Below are 13,930 nucleotides of genomic sequence, written 5' to 3' on the forward strand. Positions count from 1 at the left end.
GCCTTTGTTCACAAACAGCCCATATCATTCATCCCCCATGCTGGGACCTGTCTGTGTTTTACAGCCCAATATGTCTTGTTGTCATCATACACAGCTCTGATTTGGGGGATTGTGTCTGATATGTCCAGAGGGACATGTTTGGTGTTGCTTGTAGGATTTCATTCCCATCAACAGCAACATCTGAACATGAGCATGTTCTTCATTCAAAGTATTTGTCTGGAATAAGGGCAGGTTGTGATTTTACACCTATCTTTCAAGTGAATGTAGTAAAATAATACTGCTTACAGTCAGAGTTGGAAAAAAGAGGAACTCTGTTGCAATGTAATTTTATGTTTGGCTACATTTTGTATACATAGAGCATGTATCCTGCAGTAGGGCGGACAAAAAAATATTTCATCTCCAAACAGTTTAGATTAAAACACAGTTTTAATCTGATGCCGGACTACAGGTGAAGTCATCGTGTCATTTGAAAAAAGTGAAATCAGGCCACTAAAAGAGAAAAGAAAGACAGCGGTGAGAACGAGGGTGGGGCACCTGGAAGGGTGGGGGAGGGGTGACTGTTTCTTTCATGAGAAAGGCGAATACACAAAGATTTAACTGGTATTTAACATGGCAAATTAGTTAATATTATAATAATTAGCCTGCTGATAAATGATGCAGCAATGTCTCCAGTTTCACAAGGCCACACAAAAATGTGAGTAGTTACTGAGCAATGAGTGACAAATGAATCAAGACTCACTTGATATTAAATGAATTATTGATGAATGCTTTCTGAATAACTCTGAACCCCTTTAAGTTTTTAAATTTTTAAAGTTTCCTCTTTGCAACAAACTGGCCTAGTGCTTGACTTGGAACTCATACACTTTAATTCAGCAAACATGAATCCAAATGAAGTCTCATTAAAGTGCATTTTATAATATTAAGCATTAATCCCTCTGTGTAGGGGCCAGAGTTAGACTTTGTCTTATGCCCAGGGTAAAATAAGGGCCTAAAACATTGTGACAGAAATAATGTTCTCTGCTGTTCTGAAACATCATAGTCAAATGGCAAGTAAAGTGTGAAGAGGAAAGAGGACTGAAATGTGCTGCAGTTTCAGACTGTGAAGCCTTTCCTCATGCACAAATGCAATATAAACACTTCATTGCTGATCACTTGCACATGTATGACAACGGGTGTATTAAAGAGGGAGCAGGTCCACTGAGGCTTCACATCTATGGAGGCCAGATTTCTGTGCTACACAACTGATTGGTTGTGAATAAAACTTAAACACAGAGGTAATACAGGAAGACAGGAACAGTCAAGAAGAAAAGTTGCAGACTATGAACTCTTTCTAACCCTTCTAAATTAACTGCAGTGAATACATTAATGGCTGTGTAATCACCACAGAGCTCCTCTGATGGGACAGGGAGAGACAGGTGGCTGTGAATAATCATCAGGCATAAAGTGACACCTTCCAATATGGCTGATACTAGAAGATGAGGAGGAGGCAGGGGACAGCAGTCGACACGTGTCCTCAGGAAAACAGACTAAAGCTGAGTCACTATCTTTCTCACAAGATTCTCAGAAATGAGAGCTGGGAGACTTCCTTATTTTCCTGCCACAAAGTTATCAGCAGATGGTGTTGTAACCCACCATTTCCAGCATGAATTTTCACTTGATATTTTACACTCACATATGAAGCAGCAATTTACACATTTTTCACGAGTGTGTCTGGGAAGACATGTGACATTAGGCTACCAATTGATGTAGTGTGACATCACAAGTACAGGACAGATGGTAAATGGTGATCGTGTCCAGATAGAGGTGCTATTAACATGGCTTTCTGAAGGAAAGAACACATGCTGAATCTGAATGAGAGGCGTATGGGTGCAGTTGTGAATGTTTTGAACAGACTGATGTGCTGTCGCTCATGTGTGGACCGATTAAAGAGATTTTGATGTTGCAGGTCCCCAGTCCTCACCTCTCACTCCTTCTTACCTTAGAAAATTTGAGTGAAGGGATACCTTCGCTAAGATACAGCCAACACAGCTCAGCTTTGCTGTGGCAAGATGTATGAGGACACTCCAAACTTTACACCCATGTTATTGTCAAATGTCTCATTCCAAACACATGTGCATAAATAAGCTAACCTAAGCCTGGATCCTAGCTGCAGGGATTTGCTTCTACTCAGCCACAAGAGCATAAATTTAAACTGCAGTATCAGAAATGAGATGAAAGCCATCACTGTGTGATGTTTCTGTCTTAGATTATGGATTATTGTACAGCATCAGTTCAACCTGAAGGCACAGACATCCCACTTCTGCCCTCTGTTGGTTCTATTATGAACTACTGAGGAGAAATAAAAACACCAGACACACAAAAATGTTACTTAAATGTTGTTGGTTTTTATTCACCCCCTCTTTCAAATGTGCTATTGACAAAAGATGCACCCTGTACACATCATCATCATCAGACACTGTTGGATATCATTTATCTTGTTGACTTGTCAGAAACCACGGGAAATGTTGACATCATCATTAGACCAGACAGCTTGTTCAGTATTAGAGGTGGGTACAGCATAACGTTTAGTGCATTTATTGCATCATAAAGCAGACATATAAATGATAGTAGTGCAATTATACCCCATCATAACTGAGGAGATATCTTGATAGTCTCAGCTAGTGTCTCGTCGATGCTAGACTTTGTATTGCATACAGAATTTAGGCAAGTGAAACGCAATAGGAAATGATAATTGTAAAAAATTGTGCTTTGGACATCCAAAGAATAATTAACTTTTTGTAGAAATTTCCTGTAATAAAAATTAAACAAACAGGAGGAACTGATATTTGTTTTATGTTTTTTTTTCTCTGTATCGAAAGAAGGTACTGTGCTCTCTATATTTCATCAAATAGAAGTTTTATATCTCAAACCTGGTCCTTCAGAAATGAATGTGGGTGTCAGTGGAAGCAATCTTTATGGTGGTCCTAAATAACTGCAGTGCATCATTCTAAAAAGAGAGGAAAATACATATAAACACATGCTTTCTGAGGCTTTGAATATAGATTTGTGTACTGTGACTAAATCCCTTCTACTTCCTGTCAGCAAATGTTGTTTCTGTGCAATAATAACAATAATAACAATAATATCTGCATATTGAATATACAGTATGTACAGTTAAGCCTTGATAATGCATACATGTGACTGGTTATGTAGGTCATGTAAATTTGCTCTGACAAGTGAACGGCTCGCGTGAGGATGGTTCTATAAAGCCCTTCTGATGAAACAGGAATACAACATACTCATGCACATACATTAGATTATTTACATATGTGGTATGTTAGCTGAATTCTACAGGTTTACATGAGAAAAGCAGATGCATTCATTTAAGAATTTCAGTGCTTGCTGAGGTGCGTCCATTTCTGTGAGTACTGTAAGACATGAAATGGAGGCAAACGGATGCTTAAATAAACATTAAACAGACTATCGATGGTTAAGCAAAGTTTAGATGAAGCTTTTGGTAACTGCAGCCAAGATATTTCACTAGTCTCAAGAATGGAAATTGTACATATTCTTAATTTATGTGGATGCATATTTAATGTATATCCTGCAGTTTGTTTTCAGTGGGGACAGAGAATAAGCAGTGGATACAAGACCTCTAATAACATAAACACGCCACCAGAGGTCGCCCTCTGTGTGCTTAAAAGCCTGCAGTATTTGTGCTGATTTTAGCTCTATATGCCAAAAGACAATTAAATAATAGACTAGGCTCATCTGGAAGTAACCCTTTGGAAACTGTTGATGTGCTCAGAGACCTCAGTGTCTGGGAGACGAAGCCTTCTCGGTGCTGTAGCACAGTGGTGTAGTGGAGGGTGGGTGCAGGTGTACACAGCTACTTCCTTGTCACTGAGAAGCTTATTTCTGAGGCTCTCAATCCACCATCAAATCAGAAATAGGGAATCAAGTCACCTACTACTTGAGTTAGCACTACAACAATCAGTAGCAGTGTAGTATGAAATGTAAATTATGCCACTGATATGGAAACAAAAACATGTTTCAGACTGTCTGCTTTGTGATGATCTGCTAATTTTTATCATCCCCCCAAAAAAATCACATTCAGAACACTTGCTGAGGTAAGAAATAATCATATTATTCAAGGACAGTAATTGTTCTAGTCTCAAGCTTTCAGTTTTACCATTATCAGGAGAAGTTTGATGTCAGGAAACAACATAAATATAAGGTGTGCCTAGACTGGAAGTCTGAGACTGGAGCAATGCATCTGTCCTCTTTTGGAGTAACTTACATGTTTGTTAAATATCAATGAATCTTCTGACATCTGGTTATGCTACGAATTATATTTCTGTGTGGATCAAAACCACACAGAAACACAAAAATGTGGATAAATTTAAGCTTTAAGTTGGGATAAAAAGATACATAGAACGGTTCGGTAAATGTATGATCATCTGAAATGATTAAAACGTGATTGATTAGAATCACATTTGAAACCAAATGTAACTGAATGATTTGTTTTGTGTTTTCTTGACATATACTGAATTACATTTTCATTCTAGTAAGGTTAAATGTAAAACCAACCGTCTGCAAACAAACCACAGTTATTGTAAATAATCCTTCCTAAACTAACAGGCCAGCATTCATACATTCACAGCTGTGATAAAAATGCATATAGACTGTTTATGTGCTTGTCATGCATGGGTTTTGCATCACTGCTGCATACAGAGATGTGATCAGCTATACTGAGAGCCAAGGTATGATTTATAGACAGTAGTATGGATGGTTACTATTAAAAATAAATAAATAAATAAATAAAGGCTACTGGAAGTAAAGGAAGAGGAAAGTTTGGATTTTCCTTGGGAGTCACCATTACAGGTGACACCACTTTCACTCTGAAACATGATGGTTGTGCCTCTGAGGAAATGTTTGGTTAAACTGGAATGACAGTTCACAGAGAACTGTAAAGATGGAAGACATACAGAATTGGTTTTCTGTTACTCTCTGTGCTCTTTGGCCAGAGAGGGAAGCCAGGTTTATTGAAACCCTGGGAAGTTGGCAAACTAGTCATGTTTGTGTTTTGCTATGCTACAGTACTGTATGCTAACATACTCTGACTTCACAGGTGTGCAGTTTGTCTACAATGTGAGCTGAATCAGCGTATCTGTGTCTGGAATGGCCTCCTCTGGGTGTCTGGACACACATGGGCTAGCTCAGCTTTGCCAGGTGGGGGGTGTGGCTTCCAGTCAGGGTGGGGTCAGGGTGGCGGGGGGGGTGGTGTTTGGGGTTAGAGGGAGTGAAGTGTGCAGTGACTGCACTGCTGTACTGGTTTTTGTTACCAGTACGCATGCAGCTGTAGAAAGCGGCCCTGAGTTGTCGCGTGGCGGTGGGAGCAGGGAGCTCTCGCCGAGGGGGCAGCAGTGAGGTGGAGGCTCCTCTATCTGTTAGGGTGCTGGTCAAATCTTCCTCCTCCTCCTGCTCTTCTCCCTGTTTTTGTCTCTCCTCTTCCTCCAGATCACCAGCCTTCTGCTCTTTCCCTCTCGAGGGACTCTGCTCTTGTTCTCGCCTTCGCCCCAGGGTGGGCAGAGAAGGTGGTGGCTGGCTCAGGAGAGATGAGGGCTGCTGCTGCCCCCTGGTGGCACCCTGGTCCCTGTGCTCTATGACTTCCTAGTCTGACCCCAGCCGACAGCACATGCTGCTCCTACAGGGGGACAGAAGGCACATTTCGAGAGAGAAAATCTTACCAGTACCAAAAACCAGTAGCAACAGAAATAAAAACTAAGTGCAAAAGAGAAATATTTCTTCTCACCTATGTCTGTGGTATTGATCATTCTATCAGCTCTTGAGTTTCAGAAAACTAGTGAATGGATGCAGGAAAGAAAAGGTGTAATTAATAATACAGAAAAATTGTTAAAAAAAATAAAGCCCTAGTTGAATATTTGTCTCACCTGTTGGCTGGAGTTAGCTGAGGGTGGGGTGATCACGCTTTGGTCCAGTAAGGGGTTGACAGGGGCAGCACAGGGGAGATGCGTAGCCCGCCAGTAAATTTCCAGGTACTCTGCAAGGTGTTCACATGCATCGTCCAGCTGGTTCTCATCCAGGATCACATCAAACATCTCCTAATCAGTTAAAGATAGGAACACAAGAGATCAGAAGGAAGGGTTATATCACTCAATGTCCATTAAAGATTAAAGGCCTTTTCTGAGCCTTATAATTATGAGTTTTAGGCCGAGTGACTTACAGGTGGGCACTGAGCTAGCTTGTCCCCTGCCATCATCTGAACGTTGAGGTGTTTGCTTTGTGACTTCCCTCGAGATTTGATCAGCCTCTGAAGAACCTGTGAGATGGACCGGAGACAAAGAGAGTCATACAGTTAAAAAGACTCAAGTCACACACAAATAAAACTCTAGGCACAAATTTTCTGTTGACTAACTAATTGATTATTCCACTGTTTCACATAAATTTTTTTTATAATAATCAAGAACGATATAGGCAAAAAGCATAAATCTAGAATGAATTTATTTGCAAAGTTTCTGTGGGTTGTGCTCTACTTTAGGTGAGGACACTTTGACGTAGACGATGATGGGCGCCAGAGAAGTTTTGAGGAGCTGTGCTGGGTGGTTGATGGTGTCTGCATCCAGGACGACCAGTTGAAGAGACTTGGCCAGCTCAAAGATCCTCTCTATCTCACTCTGGACCTCAGCTGTGGACAAACCAAAGAAGGAGGGAGAGAGAGAGAGCAAGTGAGCAAGATCACTTCAGTTTCACGCAAACTTGGCATTACAGACAGAGGAGGCATCTATTCTTAGCGGGCATTAATCTTTATTTAGCAAAAAAAGATCAAAGACTCGTCACTCACCGAGACTGGAGCGTGTGTTGGATCTCTCCATTATGGCCTTCTTGTTGAGCACTGAGCGCTTCGCCAGTGACAGATCAGCAGTCACCCGTGTAATAGAAATCCTAAAGAAGAAGTGTCTTATCACATCACATCCACAACTGTTCTATTTCAAAAGATGAGTTGAACTTGTACTCTCTTGCAGCTAAAAATAAAACCATCATCATCATGTTTCCCATCGACCATGAAAACTTGATGGGCAGAATCCCACGAGCAGCTCTGTAGCGCAGTCAGAGTGTTGCTGTACACTGAGCTGCAGCTGCAGAGAGCAACACAGACAGCCGTACCCACCTGCCATCAAATCTGTGCTTTAGGAAGTCGAACAAGGCTTTCTGCATCATGTCTGTTACCTAGGAGACAGATAGGAAGAGTGGAGAGAAGTTAGGAGAGACTATACACTTGTGCACACACACTTATCCCCACATTATTATTTTTTTGTTCACTTTCTTTTGATTTTTGTGGAATTTTAGTTTAAGTCCCCCTATTTAGCATTTATGAGCACTATATGAACATTTAATAAATGTTTTTTTAACACACTATACTGTAGTTCCCGTTTGAGCAAACAGTTATAACTTCTCCTCACAAGACATGTTTTATTTTATAACAACACTGTTTCACCACATTGTCAATTATTATGTGTTTAAACGCCAGCCTCTACTTATGGATGCCTCACAGGAGGCGTTCCAGTTGTTGGCAAATACACTAATAAACACTTACACCTCGTAAATGTTCACAGACTGTTTATGAATTCTAAATAGGAGAACTTAAAGCAACATGCTGCCTCGACTGTTGAGTGTTAGACAGAACTAATCATTGTGAAATTTATATTATTTTATTCATTTTTATATGTTTATCTTTTGTAATAATGATCTTGTTATATAACAGGGCTAGAAATACATCAAAGTAAACATAGCCTTTCATTTTCAAAACAAATACATTCCTCATTAAGGACGATGGTGTTATAACCAGACCAGCCACTCAGAGCACATAGTGCTGAGCGCCATTAAGGCTGACATGGATAGAGATAGTGTGCGTTTGCATGTACGCAGTGAGGATGAAGTGAATCAGTCTATTTTCAAACAGTCCTGAAAAATGGATGGCCTTCGGAATAGGGGATGAAGCGCACAGTGGTGCTGCTCTTCCGCAGTGTTACGGAGAGATGGAGAAACAGCAAGATGAGGAAGAGAGTGTAAGAGAGGAAAAGAGAGAGGCTACATTCAAGAACAATAGCGAGCAACTGAAAATAATATGTACAAGAGAGACAAAGCAGAGGGAAAGAGAGCGAGAGGGAAAGAGAGAGGGAGGCAGGCTGGCGCTCACCACTGGAGCATCCCCAAAGCACATCACCAGAGCGATACATAAATATTTCACACACGCACAAAACAAACGGCTTGGCACACAGCCTGCGCAGTCACAGAGGAGAGAGGGAGGCAGAGAGGAAATGCTGAAGACATTCTGTTCAATTACACGCCTCACATTTCAACATGTTCATCTGCAGATTCACTCGACATTGACATTTTCTAAGATTAATCGGGCAGTGAGTTCTCATACATCTCATCGTGTGTGTGTGTGTGTTACATAGAGTTTAGTGTAGGAGACTATCACACACAGTAGCTCATACATGCAGTTCTGTATCACTCAAAATGGGTCTAAGATTCCTGTTGCGTGTGCTATAATTTCATCAGGATGTGACTGTGGTGTTTAGTATCAGTGTTAATGGGATAATGGAGGCGAGAGTGATTCCCTTTAGATCAAACCAGGCAAGTCCATACTGGACCAGAAAATACAATCCAGATTAAACTGGAACAAACAAAGGCAGCCCAGGGAAGAAAAACAACAAACTAGTCTGAACTCAAACACTTAGACATGTCATATCTGTGGCTGTTGTTAACAGATATTTTCATTATTGGTTTATAATTTGTATTTTTTTTCAGTGAATCAAATCAAAGTGTATAAAATAATGATAAATAGCCAGCTGAGGCCGCACCATCCAGTAGTTATTGAGACATTTCATTCAAAACTGCAAATGTCAAGTCAGGGATGACCAAAGTCAGAGGGATTGATACAATGGACAAATAATACTTTTAGCACAAGGTCCACATCTGAACAGATCCAAGTAATTATTCCAAATACAAAGCAGAACCAACTTATACTAACTAAAGAGCAGTAGTTGCCTCACCTCATATCCTTTCAGCGATGGGCCCACCAGCACCACTGGCCGCATAGAAGGAACCACATCATATGGAGGAACATGTTCGGTCTGTACAGAACAGCACAGACAGGGTTCGTAGGAGGAAAACATAAGAACAGGTTGAAGTGAATTTAACGACTAACACAGTTAAAAGAATGGCAGCTGGTTGCTCTGCATTTCACTAGCCATAAGTGTAACAATATCCTCAGCAGTGTCTTTGGATAAGTTGTAAAAATGTAAAGTGATGGACAGAGGAAGAGGCACAATGACAAACATACCTGTTTCTGCTTCTGTTTGGCTTTCAGAATAAACAGATTGGACATTAGGCAAAGAAGGAGAAAGACTAAAAAGATGGCACTAGCAATAAGTCATTACTTTAGATCACTTTGAGTTTTGAGGCTCTGTAAATGTGCATTGACAAAGAAAACATGCATTTAATGCTGGGATGTGGACAAGTACATTTACACTGTGATCCTGTAACGCAGTTATCTTTTCTAAGTTGTCTGTCAATTGATGTTTCCCAACACATATTACTTACTGAGGGGACCATTTTAGTCCAGGAATAGTATGTTAAAATATGCAAATCTAACCTTGTGAGAGCATGCAGTCCCAGTAGAGGCAGAGCAGACAGACACAGCAGCAGGACTCCTCCCGTCTCACTTACCTGCAGATGGTGGGGTGGACCTCCAGCCTCCGGATGATGCGTTGCCTCCTTTCCTGTGGAGCAACATAATGCAAAGCTTCATTATGCGCAAATCCCCTCAGGAGGCAATTTAAAGAGAAAGGACTTTTGAAAACAGAGCAACACATTAGCAAGAACTAGTTATGACCAAAAAAAAATAAAAGTTTTCAAAGAGTGCGCTAGACAGGAAGCTGGTAGAATTAGGGCAACAGAGAGAGACAGAAACTCAGAGAGACAGAGACAAGCAGAGGAGTGATAATGGAGTCAGAGATCTCTGAGAGAAGTGCAACCTCTGACCTTGCTGCTGCTTTCTGCTCTTGTTTTATCCTCATTGCTTCCAGTTTGACTGGGCTCGGGATGAAAGTGATGTCTGCCCCTTCCTTCACCAGTCGACCAATCCACCAATCATTGTTGTATTTCTGCATGACAGTGAAACACCCCTTATGTGACCGTGAAATTATGCTGCAAACATGACACGGATCACAGATAACAGTCTACGTATGCAAGTGGCAGTGGCAGTGATGTAATAATCTTACTGCTGAAAGCCTCTTACCTCTTTTATGTGCAGAAAGTCTTTGGTTTCAAAGTTAATTGCAGCACCTTGGACCGGACAATCTTCATCAAGGGCTCCACAGTAACTCACATTGGTTTTGACTGCAAATGCTACTGGTTTAGACTGTTGAAAGACAAAGAAAGTCAAAAACATGATTGAGAGTCAGTACTTTTCACATCACTCGTCAGGAACTGAAGGTGAAATTAAGAACAGGCGTTGACCTTCGACCCTCAGGCTCTCACCTTGGCTCTCTCCAGCTGCAGCTGAGCCTGGCGCTCGGCTTCACGCCGAGACGCCTCCTGGTCCTCCTCCAGGGACAGGTCGGAATCAGAGGGTCGACTAGTGTAGGAATCGGCTGAACCCTGAAAGAGAGGAGGAGAGGAGAAGAGAGGAGAGGAGAGAAATAACTCTTACAGCCCAGGCAGACAGCAGTTCAAACTACACAGTACCTAACACCTTGTAGCATCTGTTCAGAATTACTCATCACACAATAACTGTTGAGTCATAGCAAATGGCAAAACAGATCACCTACATCTCCCTCTGTGTCCCCCATGTCTTCTTCCTTGTTCAACCTGTCTCTAAATCTGCCTGTCCTTTCCTGAAACCACGTGATCCAAGCTGCAAGTTCCTAAAGCTTTCCAAAGCAGCCTTCTCAGGGGAACATGTGCGTGAGTACTGCAACAACACCAACAACCAACAGAGCATTGTTGTCTATTCATCCACTCAGCCAGGGGCACCAGATGTTGGCAAAAGCCCAAAGTCTTCAACCAGGAAAACTAACTAAGACACAACTCTGACAAGAGTATTGGAAATACAAGATAATGCTACAAAATCCAGCTTTCGATCCATTTTCTAGAGTCCAGATTGGCCTGTATCAACAAAGGATGTGGTAGGAAATGTGCCAGTAAACAACCCAATTTTAATTATATGTTTTGAGCTTGAAGTTTGTGTTCTGAATCTGTTTGTGTATCAATGAATCACACTTTCAAGTCCAATAGAAACAGTTTGAAAGTTTCAGTCATGTGTTAGCAGACCAATGTGGCATACCAGAGAGCATTATTTGTAATCCAATAAAACTTTAAGTTTGTGGCAGCAGCCTGGCATCTAAGACCAGTAATAAGTGGACGTATTACTGTACTTGTGAAAAGAAAATACAGCACCAGCTGCACATACAAGTTCACATTATAAAATCATGACACATAATTCATATTTCTCTGACTGCTAGCACAATTCTTACTCCTTAGAAAGGATTTAAATGTCAATCACCAGAGAACAAGAATATCCCATTTCTGAACAACACAAAAGAAACATACAAAAAAAACAATCTCTTTTCTATTAAACATTGTAAAGGAAAATAATAAAAACTTATTGAAGCACGCATGTAGTACAGACAGATACAGAACCTGTCGCCCTGTTTACACTTTAAAATGATAACTTTACTCATATAGCACATTTAAGTTACAAAGTGCTTTACAGTAACACACGTAAACTTTCCCTCTGACAAAGCTCACCTCACCAGATCCTACATTTGTCCTCTCACTCCATCAGAAGCCTGCTCCTCCCCAGCGGCTGCAGTCCTGGTTGGGTGCAGGGCTGGAAGACTCCTCACATACCAGACAGGAGCACCCACATAAGACAGCCAAATATAGCTCCATAACAACGTCATCCTTCTTTTACCCCCCCCCCCCCCCCCCCCACCTGTTTCCTCCCCCCTCCTCTCTTCCTTCCTCCCCACCAGCTCCAGCTCTCCTTTGCTTTGCTTCCCCTGCCCTCCAAAAAGATGTTTTAGCTGAAGTCAGTGCAGAGTGTGTGGATTTCATTTAAATATCAAAGCCTGCCAGAGGTAGAAGAGAATCTGAGGAGTCTACCAATAGAAGAAACAAAGCCTAATTAAAGCTCATAGAGCCTCTCATGGATGAGAAGGACTGAGAATCTGAAGTACACACTCTGAGTCTCTTTAGCACAATATATCTATATGTTGTCTTCACCTATTCTGATCACACTTTTATAATGTTTTGACTTGATGAAAAAGATTTTTTTTTCTTTGCTGAAATTTCAAGGGCAGATGCAGAGAATCAGATATCAAGGATAACAACAACAGCCTCAAAGTAACCTCCACTGTTAACAGGAGTTTTGGCACCATCAGACAAATGTACAGTACTTTAAGATGATTAGAGCAAAGTCAGTTCATATAATCTCTTGACATGTACAGTATATTCTTTAGTATACTACTACTGACTATACACTCAGATATTAATACATTCTTTTAAAGATTGACTGACTGGTTTCAATACAAAGAATGACAGGATATAAGTGTGTGTTTTTAGAATGCAAAGTAATAAACTCTGAATTCTCCATGTTTTGAGTAGAAAAATGGGTTTTTAAAAGGTTCTGAAGTTTTAAATAGCACGTAAACTGGTTTGGCTTTGGTGTTGCTCTGTCTGCTGCCATTTCCTCCTCCTCAGTGCTTCTCAACTGCGTCATAAGTGCCTGATACTCACATATTACAGCCAGTTATAATGCAGATGTGGGTAATGTCACCTCATTGGTAACTCTGACACATCCCATGCTGCTGTGTCATTCAAAGCTATTCTCAGTCAGAGACTGTTTTGTATTTCTCTCCATGTGCATGAACAAAGAAGCCATATATGTATAGCCACCTAGTGAGGGAAGATTTGAATTTAGCTAAATGTTTATCAGCTGACAAGTCAACAAACGAGATATTGAAAGTCATGTAAGAGTTCCCCGTCATCAGCAACATCAAAAATATTATTGGCATGCACACTGCGAGCTTTAAAAGGTATTACGTTTTCAAAATCTTAACCATTTTAAGTTCCACAACCAGTGTGAAATTACAATTAAGCAATCTGATATACTGTGCGGCAGTACAGAATCCACACTTATTGAAAACCGAAAAAAAGACACATGGTAAAAACCAAGCCACGTCATCAGACTATATTTCACCACAGTGCGCTCAGTGTATCTTTAGACAAACCCAGTCTGCCTTTTTGCAGAGGTTTAACTCTAAAAACCCTGCTGCTCACCACACAACTCAGGGATCAATAGTGGAATCTAATATAATCACAGACATGCAGGTCTCTGTGTTGGAACAGTATTAACATGTCTGGGAAACTCACAGCTCGTTGTATTTTCTGACTTGACTTTAGAGACAACAAACACCCACTCACTATACAGCCGTCATCGTAAAAGTAGAGGAAACAAGAGAAAAGGAAGAAAACGAGAAATCCCTCACATACTGGAAGTCCTATTAGAGACTGAAACGTGAGATAATGACTCTGCAGCAGTTGTGGAGCTTCACCAGCAGAGGGAAGCATGCACATTACAAACAACTTGCCTTTACCAAAGAACCGACTGTGAATGACACTTTCCTCAATGTATGATTCAGTGCCTGGTGGTCTGTTTATACTGAGCCTTCATTTTTGAGTTAGAGTGTACAAAATTTGACAAAATGTGAATTGTTCAGAGAGGAGAGATACATACAAGTTATTTAAAATCGTAGTCAATAGTCAATATGCATTTTTGAAATTTTATAGTGGACTCTCTAAGTGGCTATTTCACCCCAAGTAGCATCATGAAGCAAACAGAACCACAAAAATGGGCTCA

The 13,930-nt window shown here is 40.8% G+C and overlaps 1 protein-coding gene across 1 annotated transcript; it reads right to left on the reverse strand.

The window, feature by feature from the left end:
- Window positions 1–5,360: 5,360 nt before the first annotated feature.
- On the reverse strand, window positions 5,361–10,859 carry cacnb3b (calcium channel, voltage-dependent, beta 3b). Its single transcript, XM_041052436.1, is given in 15 exon segments — window positions 5,361–5,565; window positions 5,568–5,652; window positions 5,654–5,686; window positions 5,934–6,104; window positions 6,227–6,322; window positions 6,537–6,688; window positions 6,845–6,945; window positions 7,172–7,230; window positions 9,060–9,140; window positions 9,350–9,369; window positions 9,736–9,788; window positions 10,051–10,172; window positions 10,307–10,429; window positions 10,549–10,668; window positions 10,839–10,859. Coding segments are annotated over 15 exon segments (1,302 nt in total). The 3' UTR covers window positions 5,361–5,500.
- Window positions 10,860–13,930: the final 3,071 nt, after the last annotated feature.

The sequence above is a fragment of the Toxotes jaculatrix genome, chromosome 2 (genome assembly GCF_017976425.1).
Source record: "Toxotes jaculatrix isolate fToxJac2 chromosome 2, fToxJac2.pri, whole genome shotgun sequence".
Classification (NCBI taxonomy): Eukaryota; Metazoa; Chordata; class Actinopteri; family Toxotidae; genus Toxotes; species Toxotes jaculatrix.